The sequence below is a fragment of the Cavia porcellus genome, unplaced genomic scaffold (genome assembly GCF_034190915.1).
Source record: "Cavia porcellus strain 051 isolate PalLab524CR breed Dunkin Hartley unplaced genomic scaffold, mCavPor4.1 scaffold_5, whole genome shotgun sequence".
Classification (NCBI taxonomy): domain Eukaryota; kingdom Metazoa; phylum Chordata; class Mammalia; order Rodentia; family Caviidae; genus Cavia; species Cavia porcellus.
This window is the reverse complement of record NW_026947488.1, coordinates 36,843,514-36,862,695: the sequence shown is the minus strand read 5'-3', so window position 1 is coordinate 36,862,695 and position 19,182 is coordinate 36,843,514. Positions and strand designations below refer to the sequence as shown.

Below are 19,182 nucleotides of genomic sequence, written 5' to 3'. Positions count from 1 at the left end.
GCATCTGTCAGCAGCTGCTCAGACACCAAAACAGGGCCCAGAAACCTCTGTTTCTCGTCCTCTAGCCTCCTCCGCACTCCTTGGCCCTTATCAGCTAGGAATATTCACAATCAGATAAGTGAAAAATACCCCTGCACCCAGCTGGGGGTCGAGCAATTCTTCCCAGAACATTTGGCAAACAGGATGCACCCTACTCCTGACCTGTGCATTTGTAAGGTGATTTTGCTTCTGCTTTTTACTTTTCCCCACATTCTTTATGAGTACAGACTGGCTGGACAGGAAACGGGTTGCTTTCTGGCAGATTTGTGTGTGTACATATGCGCTTTAATAGTTCCTATCCCCTCCCCCCGACTCACCTTCCACCTGGTTCCGCACAGGGTTTTTTTGAGGAGCTCTGTGTGTACAACACACTTTGATCATATTCATGCCCACAAGTACCTGGCCTCCGTTCACTTCTTAACACTGCGACAAGCAGGAGGAAGTCACATGATGTAGAAGGAGAAGCAGGCCATTCCCTGGGTCTTCCCTCCCCCTGAGAGGTCACCTCCGTCCTTGCCGGCCACACCTTACACCGAATGCTGATGCAGCCACCTGCGCACTGCGGCACAGGTCCCTCAGCGAAGCCAGCAAAGCCAGCCCAACATTCTAGAGATGAACATTTGGGCTTGAGACACTGCCCACATGGTGTGAATGTCACCACTGCTGTGCAGGAGCCTTCAAAGAAGCAGCACCAGCAGCTTGTGAGGGGTTTGCTTCAGGCTCCAGGAGGGGATCTGGGTTTCTCACCCTGTCACAGTTGCTAGGCAACTGTACATCTGGTGCCCATCTGCTGGATTTGTTCCACCCCAAGCACACAGTTCATATTCCGATTCACAAAAGAGACAAGAGTCACCTCCTAGGACAGGAAGGAACTTTAAGAGGCTACCCAGTCCAACACACTGGCCTCGAGCACACGGGCATACTTACTCTCCTCTCACAAATAAGACTTCTTGATTCCATTCAAAATTTGGATTATTCTAGCAAAAATCAGGTGGAAAATTGAGAACACCAAGAAAGGAACCCTAGCCACAATTTACCGATCAAGGACCAAAACCAAAGCCTACATGTGATGTGCACTTCCTGAAGATGGACCTGTTCATCTCAGGCCCACAAGCACACATGGACCTCCCCTTTCACCCTCAGCAGGCAGCACTTGATGCCAAGTCCTCTGGGATTCCGACAAGAAAAAGTCATTTGCCCAGGCTGCTGAATTCCTAAAGAGATTCATGGTTCTGTGCCAATTATTCACTGTGCCTTTAGCACACATGCACTAAAACATGCCTGCTTTCCAAGAAACCCTGCCCAGTAGTTACTTATTTCTCATTGGCCAGAACTGTCACATGACCACCTCACACTGGGTACTATGGGAAATATAGTTTTATAGCTGAGCATATTGCTATAAACTGAGGTTTGGCTTCTGAATAAGCTAAACTTCTGAGTAAACTGAGGTTTGGCTAAATGAGGAAGGAAAGAAGTATCTAACTAGACAATCACCCACCTTTTCTGAATCTCTATTGTCTTACCTGCAAAATATTGAAAGTTATATTGTCCATTAGGTTCAAACAACTTCTCAGAGTTTTGCTGCTCTGCTTCAAGAATATCACTTCTTTAGGATAGATCTGAAGTATGACTATATCTTTAAAATGAAAAATATTTATTTATAAACTTTTAAATATTATAACCCCACTGGGCGTGATGGCACATGCCCGAAATCCCAGCACTTGGCGGACTGATGCTGGAGGATAATCACGAGTGCAAGGCCAGCCTGGGCTCCAAAGCAAGTCCCTGCCTCAAAACAAAAGTGTACACACACACACATATATACACAATACTTCCTTTGGAACATGGTGGACATTCTCTTCTAACTTGCTTCAATTCCCAATACTTGAGACTGACTTTACTACTGATAATAATAAACTCTTTATTGCATACCTATCCTCTGTACTTTACACATGCAATCCACTCTTAGCCCTGCAGCAAACCTGTGACACCAGTAACCCTGTATGGGATGAAATCTTATCAAGTGAGTTACGCTGCTCCCAGCCCTTCAAACTGTTCAACTTCTGAAGAGAACAGTCACTCAAGGTTTTGCCAATTCTTTTTTCTCATCTTCCTCCCTGAGAAATAAACTGCACTAAGCCCAGCACACCCACGTGTGCACATACTCCGTGTTAAAGGCACGAAGGTCGCAGCAGGTCAGGATGCCAAAACAATGGTCCGAGTTCACTGGGCCAGATGTGAACCCTGCTGTGGCTGAGCTCCAGGGCTGGGATCTTTTCTCTACCCAACCACTGGACCTGGAAGAGACACTGCCACCGTGAAATCAAAAGTAATCCATAGCATGCAAATGTCCGGGCCCCGTCATGATTACTTTTTTAACCGTCTCCAGATGGTTCCAAAGTGCAGCCAAGGCTGAGAGCCACCATCCTAGACCAAAGCTCCCCAGGTCTGTGGGCAGCGGAAACAGCTGGGCAGGGTCTGACCTGTAAATTCCCAGGCCACCCCCTCCAGATGTTGGCTCTGGAGGACTGAGGATGCACACTGGTCACAGGGCCTTGAGGACCACGGTGAGGCGCCACCCCCGGCCTCCTGAGCACTCCTGCCCTCTTCCCACATTCTCAGTAGGAGCTGTCCCCTGCCTCTCTCTTAGATCGCAGGCTCTACACAGGCAGGGGCTCCTCGGGCCATTCTCAGAATGAGTGTGGCTCTGGGTGGGGGACACACAAGGGACGCCTCAGAATCCCTTCACATGCAGTGCCTGTCACAGGCTGTTGTGTAAAACACAAGAACAAGGAAAAGCAGCTAGCATGACCTGTCCTATCACTTCTCACACAGTGACCTCGATGTTGTAGATACTCTACATGGGATTTTTATTACTCAACAACTCCCTGCAAGTCTAGGTGATATGGTCATGTGAAGGCTTAACAGGTTGGTGAAATATCCACTTTTGCAGAGTAGTACATTTCACCCATTCTTACATTGCTCAGAAGGGGCAATTAGGAAGGACCCAGTTTTACTTTTCAGACACATGCAATGGCCAGCCAAACAGAGACCGTCACACAGAGGCTAAACTCTGATTTATCTCAGAGGTAAGAATCAATCTCTCTTTCTCTCTCTCTCTCTCTCTCTCTCTCTCTCTCTCTCTCTCTCTCTTTCTCATTCAGGAAGCACATCCCAGTTTCACAGCAAACCAGAAGTTTCACCCTTGAGTCATCAAGACCCCCATACATCCACACCTTTGGGATTATAAATTCATGGCCCCGTTTCAGCAAAGTGCAGTACCTTTAGCCATCATCAGCTTCCAGAAGGTGCCCATCATTCTCTCGGGTCCTAGGGGACCGCATGTCCCAGATAGGTTCTGAACAGCCTCAAATAAACATTGGCCTTTAACCTTTCTCCTTAAAAGAAAAAGGTCTGTATTTCCAGTGCCTGTGGATTATTAGGGCAATGTCTCTGATTCAGAGCTTCAAACCAATAAACTCCGTGTGTTGAAATTATATCAAGTGAATTATGTGGCCTCATATGCTTTAAATTGTTTGACTTCTGAAAAGAACAGCAATTCAGGGTTTGCCATTGATTCCCCACACCCCCGGTAGAGATAAACTCTGCACTGAAGCCCAGCACACATGTACACACACACACACACACACATACCTGCATCTTATGAGAAAATATCAGAGCAGAATATTACAAAAAAAGTCCCATTATTATCCCTTACTCATTTCTTTTTCTAAAATAATAGTTATAAAATCATAGTTTATAAATCATTTTTATAAAATAATAGTTATAAAATCTCAACCTTGCCTGCCTACCAGGATGATCTGGGAAATGTTAATGTCCAGTGGTGAGGCCTTATTCCCTGAGGTCCTGATTGAATGGGTCTGGAGGTGGTGAAAGCAGAGGGATTTTCTGTCCCCACCCTAAGAAGATTTTAAACAGCAGCCTAGACAGATGCCCTGTATAGCACATTCATTCCTCAGCCCACAAATGAGCCACGACTTGCAGTGTGGAAACCAGTGACGGAGGATTCCACGAACAGAGCTTTAGCTGGAGGCTGCTTTGTGCTGAGGACCACTTGGGATCCCAGGATGTAATGATGCTGAGGACGCTGCCTTTGCCCTTGAAAGTGATGGCATCATTTTCAAAACTCGAACAGACCCATGTGGGCCACACCCAAGCCAGGAAGCAAACCAGCATTACTCAAAAGCCCCAAGGTCTCCTTCTAATTTCAAGTCCTGCAGCAAACCACAAACACAGCTCCCAGTCACACGGACTCCTCATTCCTGTTTTTAAACTTTACACAAATGGAACCAGACATCATATTCTGTAGTTCTGCCCTCTTTCCCTTGCTGTAACAAAACACCTGATGCTGGATACTTAGTAAAGACAGATGGTTTATTTATCTCACAGTTGTTGGAGGCTGAAAGTTCAGGACAGGGCAGCGTCCCAAGTTTGGCCCCTTTGGCCAGGTTGCATCACAGCAGATGGCATCATGGGAGCTGTGCAGATGACAGAGAGCAGGAACTCAGCAGGGCCGCAGGCTGGAGTGGAGAGGGGCCCGTCTCGCACCTTTGTATCAGTCTTGTCTTGAGGACTAACTGCAGTCCCCCTGAGGACATGATCATTCCATAGGCAGACATTGTGTTGGTGGGATTTGTTGGTATTACTTGGGGTAATTATGGTTTATTCATTCTTGTCACCTCCTAGTACCTCACATTCTCTAAGTTACCCCTCAGATGCTTTATTCCTTCTACTATGGGTGACATTGGTAGCTTTGCAGTTCACAGCTGTGAGGTGTCTGGTAAAGACACTTATCTAGATCACACACACACATCTAGGGATGAATTTCTAGACTTTGGACTCAGCATATGGAAAACTTTAGATGATGCAGGTGGCAGGCAGCGTGGTCACAATTATTCACACACCAAGGTCCAGGGGCCCTGGCTGCTCTGCATCTTTGTCCACACTTGGTGTCACCAGTCTTCATTTGAGCCAGAGGTGTGTTTGTGTGTGTGTGTGTGTGTGTGTGCACATGCACACACATATGAGAATGTTCTTTTGAATAACAGTCTTTAGTAAGAAAGGCAAAAAGGGTTTTGCTTGTAAACAGACAGTGGTTCTAACTGGTGGGTGAACCTTTACACCTGATAGGGAGCGTTCAAATGCTCCACAGTCTCCCCAGGTCCCAAGGTGTCCTGGGGGTCGCTCCTCTTAGCTGTGTGTCTCTGTCCCTCTCTGCTTCCTGCACCCAGCCTGGAGCTGACCTGGCGTGACATGCAGCACCTGACGGTGCTCACCTCCAAGCGGAACCAGCTCCACGACGAAGTCCACCAGTGGCGGCGCAATGGAGTCGGCCTGGAGTTCAACCATCTCTTTGGCTACGGGGTCCTGGACGCCGGCGCCATGGTGAAAATGGCCAAAGATTGGAAGACCGTGCCGGAGAGATTCCACTGCGTGGGAGGCACCGTGCAGGACCCCGAGTAAGTGGGGGCAGTGTCTGTTTGTCTCAGGGGACACCTGCTCCTCTACTTTGTGTCTGGTGGTCATCTGAGCTTGACCCATCTACTCCCGGTCTGAGATCCATGGCCTCCTCCATCCTTGGTCTGGGATTCTCTGCAGCTCTGTCAGTTACACGGACCTGAATTCGAATCCTGCCTTCCCCAGGTAGACAAGGCTTTTGACCTCTCTGACTCCCTATTTCAGCAGTTTTCAAACTCTTTACCTTCCTCTCCTTTAGCAGTAGAAAAGTATGGGCCCATTGTAATACAATGCTTTTATACTCAATAGATCAAATGCATCGGATTATAAGGCTTCAGTAAAAAACTCTAGTGGCTGGTCCAGTGGCCACAGTGATTCCAGAGTGGTGAAACACTTGTAGTGACTGGGATGAAACATGAAAATCCAGGCTTTCTGACAGCAAGGCTGGGGAAGTGCTAATGTCACTCTGAGCTGAGGCCCGTATTCAAATCAAAAAAGGAGTTGATTGAAAAATCTGTGAATGTTTAAAATTTGATTACAGCAAAGGCTACATTACCATTAATCCCCCCTCAGAATACTCTCCTTCCCTTCAAGCACTCTGATTCCAGCATGCTTGCCCCGTTCTGAAGCAGTCCGGAAGTTCTGCGTGCTGAAGGGCTTTAGCTTCCCTGTCGAGGCTGCCTCAGGGTCCTGAACTGACTCAAAACATTTCCCTTTCATGGCCTTTTCCACTCTGAGGAGGGGCCAGAAGTCACACAGGGCCAGATCTGGTGAATGAGGTGGGCAAGCAGTGGCACGTTCTTGCAAGCCTGCCTGTCGCCTGGGTGGCACTCAGCAGGACCGTATCCCTTAAGACACTCATGAAACAGCACTTCCAGAACCGCTTCAGAAAGTAGCAAGAATGCTGGGATAAGTGTGCTCAAATCGAGGAGGAGGACTTTGAGGGGGATTAGTGACAGTGTCTCTTTTACTATAATAATTTTTTCGTGTGTGTCTTTTTGGGACAGGGTCTCACTATCCAGTTCAAGTTGGCCTTAAGCTCACTTTGTAGCCCAGGATGGCCTTGAACATGCAACAATCCTCCTACCTCAGCCTCCCAAGTGCTGGGATTATAGGCATGTGCCACCATACCCAGCTAGAAATTTTTAAAATTTAAACATTCATCATATATTTTGAACACACATCTTAGGTTATAAAAATTAAGATGCAGGATTTTTCCTTCTAAATGATTAGACCTTTTGAATGACCTAATTTACCCCAAGATAAGGCCTGGGGACTTTTCCTGAAAAGCGCTTCCTTAAGACTTCCAGAAAACCTGCCCAATTAGTGTTCTCCCCCAATCAAGTCCCTAACTGCCATGCCAGACGGTCTGTCACTGGGAGAACTAAGACAGCTGACCCAGGAACCACTGTGCAAGTGGACATGGGACTGAAGGTTCTGCCCTGTTCACCCACTTAACCCAAGTCCATGGGGGAGGGGAGCACCGCTTCCAACACAGAGGAAGCAGAGAGCTGTCCTGGCCCAGCTCCGGCTGGCTCCACAGAGACCAATCCTTGCTGGCTAGCGAGGGGTCCACCCCAGGGCCTCCTCCAGTGCCAGACACATAGACATAAGAACCTATGCTTTGAATGGAGGAGGAATGAAAGTACACAGCCAGCATCCCTGGGCACAAGGAGGAGATCAAAATGCTGCCCACAGGCACATTGGACCAGCCAGGAGCTCAGGAAGGAGCCCCCAGGCCAGGGCTGCCAGAGCACTGCCTCCCCTCCGTGCCCTGCACTCCTCACTAGCCCTGCTTCTGAACTTGTCCTCAGAGGCCCGGGACAGAGGTGCTGGGCAGATAACTCAGAGGAGACCCTAGCCTGGCTGCACCCTGATGCCCCGGATCTATCTTTGCAAGGGGCTGGACAGAGGAACCAGCCTGGCGACTATCACTTTCCACACCACACAGGGTGGAGTGCAGGGGGCAGCGACTGCCAGGTTTGCAGGTTTCCTTGGCATTTATCTGCTCAGAGAAGGAGTCAATTTAAAAAGCAATTTTCCAAAGAGGCTTTATCAAGTAAGTCGCAGGAAGATGCATGACTTTGCTCAAGGGGAGCTGCACCCTGCCGCACCTGCCACGCAGAAGGAGCAGAGCTTCCAGTCCTGTCCTGCTTCCCGGGTTCAGGGAGCATTGAGCTCAGGTGCACCCCGCTCACTCCTTCTGCAGCTCCTTAAAGCTATGGGCTCTAATTCTCAATTTTAAGTGAATTTTGAAATATGAAGCATGATCAAATATATGGTAGTGTTTATATTTTTAAAAATTATTCATTGTAAAAGCCACAGTGCCATTAATCCCCTTCAAAATACTCCCTCTCACTTGGAACACACTTATCCACCCAAGGGAAAGACAGTTCATAAACGCTATGTCCTCAGCCACCTTACTCATCAGATCTAGTGCTGTGCAACTTCTGGCTCCTCCTCCTCAAAGTCAAAATGACCGTGAAAGGTAAATGTTTTGAATGGATTCAGGACGTGGAGGCAGCCACAACAGCACAGCCAAAGACACTCAAAAAAGAGGACTCCAGAGCTGCTTCAGAAAGTGGCAAGAACCGTGGGATGAGTGTGCTTGAACTGAAGGGGAGTCATCCAAAGGAGATTCATGGCAGTGAGTCTCTCGTTATAAAAATTTTTTAAATAGAAGCTGGGGATTTAGCTCAGCGGCATAAGTGCCTGCCTTGCAAGCAGGCAGTCATGAGTTCGATCCCTGGTACCGATTAAAAAAAACGAAAAAGACCAAAAAAAATTTTTTTAAACATTCATCATATATTGTGATCACACCTTGTACTTTCCACTCTGTGCTCCCAGGTAGAAGCCTCGTGAGAGGAGAGTGGTTAGCACAGGCAGGAGTATGAAAACAGCACAGTGGAGGGGCCCCCTCCAGGCATTGTGCCTGGGGTTTTATACCTCACAAGATCACTCACAACGCTGGTGAGATCCCAGCTCCTAAATCATCTACCCAGACTTCATGCCCTAAGCATAGAAGCAGAGTTCTAACCCAGGGAGGTGAGTTCCCGGAGTCAGGGGTCTTCAAACTCCAAGCGGTCACTTATGTCCCTCAGACATGATGTCCCCAGTGCCAGGACCTCTAAGCTTCTCACTGTGGGAAGGAGCCCAGCTCTGGAGGAGGCTAGCATGGGGAGAGATGGTGTAGGGAACACTTAGACCGAACCCCCAGGGTCTCCATCACTGGGCCCAAGATACCCCCAAAGTCTCCTGACCCTCCAGAGGATTGTCTTCCACTGGATGTCATTAAAAGAACTTCAGCCACTTTTAATGGGAGAACAAGTTCAAGGTCCCTCATCTGAAAATCAAAATACTTCAAGTTCAGAATTCTGTGAACAACAAGAGGCAGCAGGTAAAGAATTCCATGCCTGACCTGTGCGATGGATCCCAGTCCAAGCAGGTACCCTGAACATACTGTTCTGAGTTACCCTTGGGCGATGGGGAGGAAGGATGCTTCATGTTTCCTCTTGGGTCTGATCCTAAGAGGTCTCATTCTGTGTATGCAGATATTCCAAAACCCAAAGCCCTTCTGGCCCCAGTGTCTCCCGTGAGAGATGCTCCCCGTAGTAACAATTATAACGGGTAACATCACCCAAGTACCAAGGTAGCTGGCACTACACGAGGAAGAATAAAGTCAGCTCCAAAAGCCAGCCCTGAGACGCTGCTGAGTTTTTTGAGAGATGATTACAGGAAACACCAGTATGGAAGGGGAAATATCAGAAAGGCACGAGAGAAAGGCCAACAAAACAGACACCAAGGAGCCAGGCACATGCTTGTCATTCCAGCACACTGGCAGGCTGAGACAGGAGGCTCACCACGTCGGAGTCCTGCCTAGGCAACAAGACCCTTCTGAAAATAAAAAATAAACAGGGCCTGGGGATGTAGCTCTGAGTGAAGGTCCTGGGTCAAATCCCCAGGACTGCAAAGAAAGAAGAAAGGAAGGGCGGGGTGGGAAGAAAAGAGCGAAGAAAAAAGAAAAGAAGGAAGAAAGGAGAAAAAAAGGAAGGGAAGGGGGTGAGTGCCATGGCAGACAAGTAGGCTCAGCCCTGCTAGGGATGGAGCCCCTCTGACCCGCAGGCGGGCAGGGGATTAACCCCACCCCATGTGGCAGCACCAGCCCTGCTCCTTCGCTCCTTCTTGGTGCTGCCTGCCAAGCCCTGGCTGGTGCCTGCCCAGCCTCACCTGTCTCCTCTTCCCTCCCCAGGAAGATCCCACCCTCCGGCAAGCTGGTGCTCACACTCACCACGGCTGCGTGCGAGGGCAAGGAGAACTTCGTGCGCTACCTGGAGCACGTGCAGGCGGTCATCACAGTCAATGCCACCAGGCGAGGAGACCTGAACATCAACATGACGTCACCCATGGGCACCAAGTCCATCCTGCTGAGCCGGCGGCCACGGGACGACGACTCCAAGGTGGGCTTCGACAAGTGGCCTTTCATGACCACCCACACGTGGGGGGAGGATGCCCGGGGGACCTGGACGCTGGAGCTGGGCTTCGTGGGCAGCTCGCCCCAGAAGGGGGTGCTCAAGGAGTGGACCCTCATGCTGCATGGCACGCAGAGTGCCCCATACATCGACCAGGTGGTACGAGATTACCAGTCCAAGCTGGCCATGTCCAAGAAGCAGGAGCTGGAGGAGGAGCTGGACGAGGCTGTGGAGAGGAGCTTGAAGAGCATCCTTGGCAAGAACTGAGGCGTGCCGCCGCCCCCTCCATCCCCACCCCTCCGTGTCCACCGCAGCCTCCTCTTCACCTTGTCCTTCCAGGCACCCAGCAGTCACTGTCATCCCACCCGGGCAACTCTGTCCTCTCCATCAGCAGTTTCGCCCGCCATCCACTGTTAATTTAATTATGACGGAACAATCTTTTTTATTCTTGCCCCAAAGCCAGCATTCCCACCATCTTCACCCCAGGTGTGACTCTGCCTTCTTCATTTCTGTCGTTCTAATGAGGAGTCCCCCAGCAAAGCTGGGACCCCCACACACATTTTTCACCTCTGAGAGAAGGATGCATGAAAAAAAGCCACATTCAGGGACCCCGAGAATGTTCCTCTGTATTCTCGTCCCAGGCAGGAGTCACAAGAAAATTAGAGCAGATGTATGCAGCACACTCTGCAGCCGTCACAGGGCCAAGAGGATCAGAAGCTCTTCCCACAAAGACGGCTGGAATTAAGAAAGATTTGCCCAGGACAGACATGACACTGACATCATGAGAAAGATGCCATCTGTAGACAGCCTTAATCACCGAACTGGGAAAGGAGACTCAAAGGCACGAGTGTTGGAAGTTTTTCCACCATCACCACCATGGTAATTCACCGACCCAACAGGCAGCTGGCAGCTGGTAGTCACCTGCTCTGAGCTGTGACAGTAAAATCTGCTGATGCAGCCCAGCCCTCCCCCTTGGATATAGCCAACCCCCCATCCCTGCCAATGTGAGGGGGGGTCCTCCCATAGCTGCCCAAGAGAAAAAATTAAGGCAGATCTAGTGACACATCTGGGGTGAGCACTTCACTAGCTTTTAAAATAGAAATGTTCCTTTTCCTAAGTCACTCTGGGATTCTTGATCGGATGTCAGTGACAGGTGAGATGAGTATTATTTGTTTTGACAGCTTTACACACACCTAGTCAGGTTTTAATCTCCCAAAAGTATCTCTGGAGAGAAACGCAGCCCCTCACAGGGTGGTTTGATTTCTGCGTGCAGTCACAGCCTCTGCCCTGCAAGAGGCAGAAAGGTGAGCAGCACCTTTGGAGGCCAGACCCTTCCTGTGCCAGCGGGTGCAGGCCCCATCACCCCAAGGAGCAGGAAGCCCCCTCTAGGAAAGCACACAGTTGCCTCACTGGCAGCTCAGAAGCCCGTGAGACATCCAACACTCAGCCCATCATTAGAGTCGCCAACCCGAAACGCACCATTACATTACCGAATGGTGGCCTGTGGTCACTTCGTTCCTCCCTGAGGTTGCCTCTTGCACTCAACCCCAGTGTCCAGCTGTCCCCACGAAATGATTCCTTCTCAGCCTCTCCTGCCCAGCCTACAGTCCCTTCACTAAAGCCAGCAGCGCAGGGCCCCACTCCGTCCCCTGACAGTGCAGCCCTGAGAAAGAAACCCTGAAACCTCACTGCTTTCTTTTTGGCACCATACTGGCATGAATTTCTGTCTTCAATACCTTGTGACTTCCTCTGCATCCTGCTTTGAAATGTGATACAACTTATGATTTTTTTAAAGAAATTTATTACTTGTTGCAAAGGTCTTTTTAAACCAGTTTAGATTTAAAGAAAAAAATAATAATGGAAATCATTGAAAATTCATTTCACATTAATGGTCTGAAAATAAACCAAAGGACACTATGTGTGCATGTATGTTCAAGTGCACACGGAAATATATATACATATGTAGACTATCCGCATGTGTGTATATATGTGTATATATACACTTGTACAAAAAATGTACATACACACATATACGTGAAATGTGTGTGTGTATTTATTGAAGAAACAGATACCATATTCATTGCTAAAAAGGATATTCAGAGGATACCAAGCTAATTCTGGCTAAAGAAAAAGGTTGCTGGAAAATCAGGTGAAAATGTTCAACTCTCATTATGTCACCTCTGTAATTTTGCATCTCTCTGTATAAACATTAAATGTCTTCTATAAGCAACAAAAATATAAAATAGTTGTCCATATTTTCACAGTTGTGGTATACTTTATGAAATTATAGAGTAACTTATCAGCTTCTTAATAGAAACAGCAAGTTTTGATATGAGTATACAGTATATAAAAATATGTATAGTCCTATATATAAACATTTGGTCTCTATTTCATTTTTTGCAGCACTATTAACACTAAACTATGTCCAGCTGGTGATGTTTTTATGATATCCCTGATCCTAATGCAAGAGACAGCTATTTATAGTCATTTATTTTAAAAAATGGAAATAAGTGAATAACGATTATTCAGGTTGATATTGTTACTCCCTGTGACAAAATTTTATAAGTAAATTTAAAAAGATGTGTTGTAAATTAGGAGGCACAACAATAAAATGTAACCTTCCAGAAATTCTGTGGGATGTAGCCTATGTTACTTGAAGCACCTCCATAAGTTAAGGGCAGATAATAAAAAATTGCCCAAGAGAGATCCAAAGGGCCTACTTTAGTAAAGATACATTAGACACGTAATTAGCACATAAATCACACACAAATAATGGTCAATGGCAGCATTTGTCACACTCAGGTTACTTCTATTAATGGATTGTAAAATCAGTTTTGGAAGTTGATACCAGCATATTCTTAATAGCATAGATGAAGGAGAGACAGCAGAATAGACCATTGGTGCATATTAAAGGTAAATGTTGCTTTCTGGAATATTTGTTTCCAAGGTACGTGTGAACACACATGCTTGTGCATATGTATGTGTCTGTGTGTGTGCTGAGTATTTCTTATTGTGGGTCATGGTCAAAACCTTTTAGAGCCAGGCATGGTGTCATATACCTACCACTCTAGAGGTTGAGACAACAAAAAGAAAAAAGGCCTGGAGAGGCAGACCTGCTGTAGACTTGCTTAGCATGCTGGAGGGCCTGGGCTTAACCCCCAGCACTGTGACACAAAACAAAACAAACCTATCAGAAACATCATTTTAGAATACATTAGCCAAGCTAGATTAAATTACATTAGTTACAAAAGACCTCAAAATTTCCATGGTTTATTTCAACGAAGGCTTATTTATCTTTCACATAAACTCTAAAGAAGCTGGAGGTGACTCCCCGAAGTCATAGAGTCCTCTGGGCAGATCCACGGTGCTTCCCTCCAGTGATTTGTAACTGCAACTGAGGCTGCTCCGGAGCCCATTGCAGACTCTCATCCACCCTTCCATAGTCACCCTGAAGGAGATGATGACCTTGCTTAAACACAGAGCAACTGGGAAATGTCAGGTGACCGATGATACTTGATGAGGATTTCTGTCACTGCCACAAAGTACTGGACAATGCTAAATTCTGACCAGCATGGTGTTGCTAGAACACAATACCAAATACTCACAACTTAAAGGAGAAGAGATTTTGGGTCAGGGAGATAGCTCAGCGGCACAGAACCTACCTGGCAAATGTGAGGTCGGAGTTCAATCCCTGGTACAGGAAAAAAAAGGAAAAGGGGTTTCACTTGGCTCATGGTTTCAGGAGATTCCGTCCATGGCCAGCTGGCTCCAAGGCAATAACTTCATGGCGGAAGGCCGGGGCAGACCAAAGCTGCTGAGCTCATGGTGTCCCAGAAGCAGCTCTGGGGAATAGTGCCAGAGAAAAAGGGCCAGTGACCAGATAGAGACTGAAGGCTACACTTCTATGCCCCCTCCTCCAGATACACCCAGGAATGTGCTTTTCTAATCCCCTAGGTGGCGCCCAAGCCAATCAAGTGTATGTGTAACCACCACACATGGTAACCACTTGTAATGGAAGGCCTGTGAGCACTGCTACAGACTAGCTACACCCTACACTGTGGACCACGTGCTAGTCCAGGAAAATCTTAATAGACATTGGGGTTTTGGTTTTGTTTTTTGCTTTTCGTTTTTTGGTTTTTTTGGTACCAGGGTTCAAACTCATGACCTCACACTTACCAGATAAGCGCTTGAGCCACTGAGCTAAATCCCCAGCCCAACAGTTTATTGTAAAACCACTCTATAATTTTATTCTCTGATACAGTATTCATCAATTTCAGTTATTAAAATCCTAAGAAAGTCTCTGACTGAAAACAGATAGAGAAGGTTATAGGTAAGCCCCAAAGTGGTACAGAGACACTTCTATTCAATACTTAATTTCAGAGATCAATTCCCAAAACATTAAACTTTTTAGAAAAATAAATTTATGAGGTTATTGTTCTGTGTCATCATTATATACATTAATGCTGGACCTTCATGGAATCAATACATTCATTGATTAGAAGGGTTACATGAAAAACACACAATATGAAAGATACATTATAGGAAACAGGGAGATAGATCATTTGCAAATGAGAGTGAACCAAGAGACAGAGGGAAGAAGAAGGAGGGGGAGGGATGGGGATCTAAAAAAAACTAAGTTGCAGCCCATGCAGGCACCAATGCCCCACAATGAATGTAATTATTATATACTGCAAATGTGTGCTAATAAAAGTTGGAGAGAAGGAAAAAAGGAAGGAAGAGAGATAAAAAAGAAGGAACAAACAAATGAAAAAAGCGAGAGAGAGAGGCAAACCTTCAGGATCTATAGCAAGCCCTTTATATTTAGGGAAAGAGAACAGCTGAATGGAAGAAATTGTTGACCTCACAACCAGAATAGGTCTCTAGAAGCAAAGAGTCCAATTTGCTAGAAATTTCTAAAGATCAGGATGCAAAGGCTAGGGACAGTGGTAGAGGATTAGATCGGGTAGAGGTTAAATAGTCCTAGAAGCTCTGGGAACTTGGAACCCTGTCAGCACAGAGCATCTCCTGGGCCACGCAGCTGGCGTGGCTGCAGCTGGCAGGTAGTTTTCTAGCTCCAGAGAAAGAATGGGAACCATAAAGGGCAAAGGAAGGAACTGCTCCACAGTCTGAGGAGTTTGGGGAGGCAGAGAGTCAGATGGCGAAAGCTGGCGGACAGAGGCAGTGCACGGAACTCAGTCCCTGAAGAAGAAAAGTCTGTCGAGGACAGAGACAGATGCATGGGGTGACCCAGCCCCAGTGGGCTGTGCCTTCCTCTGCAGGGGTCCAGACTGTGCCCACCCACGGCCTCCCGAGAACATCAGTGCCAGCCTAAGCGACACACATGGGGGTCCACAGAAGCGGACACCCCGTTTACACTGCGAGTTAATGGGCCAGTACTTGGGTTTTTGGTCTCTTGTGCAGTTCACCGCACTCTTTCCTGGTATTCAAAAAACTCTAATCAGATTTGGGTTCAGGTTAGATTTACAGAGAACCAAGAATCAGTCTGACCTGGGATTAAGGCTCTGAGCCAACAGGACAGCTCTGTATTTCTCTTAGAAAAGAGGCACTGCGAGCATGCGGGCAGAAGAAACTGGGTGGGAAATGCACTGGCCCCAGAGATGATGATGCGTGTGGCTCAGTCCCCAGTGCTCAGCGCTGTGTGACCTGCACTGCAGCCCTGAGGGAAGGTGGTTAGAAATCAGCACACAGAGTTTCCAGGGTCAGAAGAGCCTAACGTCAACAGTCACCAATCTCCACCAAGGAGCCTTCAATGCCATCTGAGTCCCAGACCCAGAGAGTCGCACCTCATACTGTCCCAAAGATGCCCCTTGAGCCCACGGGCACATCGCCCAGGCTTGTCCAAGCTGGAGGTGGAAATATACTTATTCGTCCATGGGCCCCGTGCCCTAAGATTGCCAAATGTCCACAGGTGACAGGAAAGCCACCTGGTAAACTCCTAGTTCAAGCACAAGGCTGCAGGGGTAGTGTAACTATCAAGGCCCTGCAGAGTGGAGTTATGGGCTCAGGAATAAATCACTTCTTTGAATAAAACAGAAGTCAGTAGGGCTTTTTTCGCACATTTATCCAAGCCTGAGAATCCAGAACCAAGAATTTGTACTCATCAAGGTACCTGAATGACAATGCCCTTTTTCATTAAGGTGCCAATGAGTTTGAGGTGACCTCATGCACCAGCCTGCCCTTACCATGACAAGGAACCTATGCCAGGGAATTGTAGGATGAACCTGACTGTAATGATTTCTTCAAGATGTTTCTCTGAAGGTTCCAGGTCAACGACAGAACTGAGCATCATTTCCCAATAGGAAAGCGGGAGGAAGTCAGCAGGGACACCAGCTGAGACGCAACTTGCAGTGGCAAAGCAGATTTCACAGCAGACCCTGCTGGTCCATCAGGAAGTCAGCAAATGGCAGCCCTGGGCCAGACCCAGCCAGCCTGGTTTTGTGAGTAGAGCTGAGTTGGAAGCAGCTGTACCAACACGCTGTCGCACTGGAGCGCTGTGTCCTGAAGAGTCAAGGACCTGGCGTGGGGTCTCTAGGGGGAAACTTCCTACCCTCTGCCTATGTCTTCAGTGGTCTCTGCCTGAGAATTTCACTGCTGCCTCTGTCTCTGCCAGAGGCCCTTGTACTGGTACCGAGCTGCACCAGGCCTCATGTGTGGCACGTGGGCAACAGAGCATCAAGGTACCTGAGTGATAGTGCCTTTTATCAGAAGGTACCAAGGACCAGATGAGCTCTGAGGTGCCATCTTCCATGGGGGACAGAGGGAAGCAAGAGAGATCTCAGCTCCTTCACCTTTGGTCGGGACAATGTGAAGGTGGTCTACCTTAGCCTCTTCAGAGATTGGGGGAGGAGCCCCAGTGCCACCTGGTGGCCTGCTCATTCATGCACCCTATGTTGACATGGGCCTTGTACACTGAATGTAAAGCTCTGTCACTATGGGGTCTTGGCCCAACCCCGATCTCCTAAACAAGTAGACAGCAAACAGCTTAAATAAGAGACCAGTCATGATTCTGGAGGGTCTAGAATCTGGAGGGTCTCTCTCTCTCTCTCTCTCTCTCTCTCTCTCTCTCTCTCTCTCTGTGTGTGTGTGTGCGCACGTGCGTGTGTGTGTGTGTGTGTGTGTGTGTGTGTGTGTGTGTCTCATAAAGACAAAGTGCTCTATCAGACAGCCTATATTTATTTGGTTTTCAAACAAAGGAAGGGGATACTATGGCAAGGTGGGAACTAAGCAGGACTTTGGGAAGTTAAAGATTTCTCCAGGCAGTACATTTTGCCAATTAAGAGGACCGTTTGTTCTCTAAGGCTGGCAGCTTTATTGCTGTGGAACAGAAAGTGTCAGTAGCCCATGTCCTCAACTGCCCCAACTGTGGTGCTATCTGGACTTCAAAGCCCTATGCATATGAGCTTTTCCAACACAAGCAGAGGTCCCTGTGTTCTGCAGTTTAACCCTGTATATTCTGCCCTCCAAAATATTATCTGTGTACTAGCTTTCTGTGGTGGTAACAAAAATCTGTTAATGAATTAAAAGAAGAAAGATTTAGCTCATGGTTTCAGGGGCTTAAGCCCATGTTCAGCGAGCCCCATTGCTTTTAGGCTATGGTAAAGCAGAACAACAGAGTGGAAGGGTATGGAGGAGGAAAGCTGCTCACCTCATGGCAACCCAAGAAGCAGAAGGAAAGAGAACCAGAGAGAAAAGGGCTGGGGACCAGACACAGTCTCCATGGTCACAGCCCCAGGATCCTTCCCTTCATCCCAGCCCTGCCTCCTTCTCCCATCACCTCCCAATAAAGCCATCAACTCTGATCCGCCGGGTGTGGTGATGCATGTCTGTAACCTCAGCACCCATCCCAAATAGACTTGGTCACTATTCATCACCCTCTTTGCTTTCCTTCACTGTCAGGTCTCTTATTTAATTTCCTCATGTCATTTCTGCTGACTTGTGCATTTTCTCCCTCTCCCCCAGAAGATCAGGTGCAGGGCCACACCCAATCATCCCTGCTGTCCCTCCAGTGCCCAGCACCGTGCCTGGCACACTATAGACCCCTCGTCCACTTGTCTTGATTGGCTGAATACAATAGAAAAATGACCTTTCATTCCAAAACAATACCCAGCCTCTTAAAATACAAATGACAACTGAGCACAGAGTCTCAAAACTAAAAAGGCTGGATGTTGAATAGGACAGATGTACCAGCCAGAATTCCTGCATCCCCCATTCTCACTTATGCTTTTAAATTATAAATATTTCAACCTGTGGATTACAGCAGGTTCTCCATTGATTTTTAGAAAGAACAACAGACATATATTTCTTTCCTGAAATCAGAATCTCAAAGGAATTCAGAACAAGATGCCTTAAGGCCTTAAGTAGAAAGGACAGGGGACTCCATTTAGCACCTGCTATTCATAAGGAAGAAGCACAGCGCCACCAGAGGCGCTGTCACTTCTCTCTCACGACCCAGTCACTTTGCCAGCTGCTTTCTCTTAGACCTGTGCAGTAACCTACTACTGCACGCACATTCGGGGTCCCTGGTGCCTTTGGCAGCAGCTCCTGAATCGGCAGCGGCTTTTAACTGGGGCCAGGTAAAAGCGGCTCCTGACTGTCAGTAGGAAAGTGGATACAAGAGGACAGCAAACACTTCCGTGGGCTGGGGATGGAGTCCAGGGCTCATATAGAGCAGGTTCAAGGGCCCAGTCTCTATCCTCAGCACACGAACAAGTCTTTGTGAAGATCCTGGCTTTGTGTCCCGTGTTTCTCAGGATGTTGCACAGTAAGTGCTTGGATGCTTCCGCGTGACGGGCTGCAGTTCCCAACGGCGCTCATTAGTACACCTGAGAAACGTCCCCGAACACTGTGCAGCACACAGTGGGGGCCCAAAGAATGCTCGTCGGACCAATCCACTGACATCCAACCCGGGGATGACACAGTGACACTCATGTTTGCTTTCGGAAACCAATGCTCTGATTAAGAAAACTTTAAGGGTCTCATCCTACAGCACCCCGGTGGCTACGCAGGGTCAGAGGGTACTGTGCCCTGCCTGCCTTTGTCCCCTAGACCTTGCTCCTCTCATGTACTGCCATGCTGACTTCCAAAGGCTGCCATCTGGACTTCTGCACCGGAGGACTTTGCTGGTACTCTTAGACCACACTTCCCATGCCCGAGACCCTTCACCGGCCCAGCCCAG

The 19,182-nt window shown here is 47.9% G+C and overlaps 1 protein-coding gene across 2 annotated transcripts in view; it reads left to right on the top strand.

Moving 5' to 3' along the window:
* Pcsk2 (proprotein convertase subtilisin/kexin type 2) overlaps window positions 1–12,614 on the top strand; it is a 255,316-nt gene extending 242,702 nt beyond the window's left edge. For both annotated transcript variants that reach the window (XM_063248656.1, XM_063248655.1), the window contains 2 exons: window positions 5,292–5,519; window positions 9,767–12,614. In XM_063248656.1, the coding sequence (XP_063104726.1) occupies window positions 5,292–5,519; window positions 9,767–10,253 (715 nt within the window). In that variant the 3' untranslated portion in view covers window positions 10,254–12,614. The remainder of the gene's footprint in view (window positions 1–5,291; window positions 5,520–9,766) is intronic.
* Window positions 12,615–19,182: the final 6,568 nt, after the last annotated feature.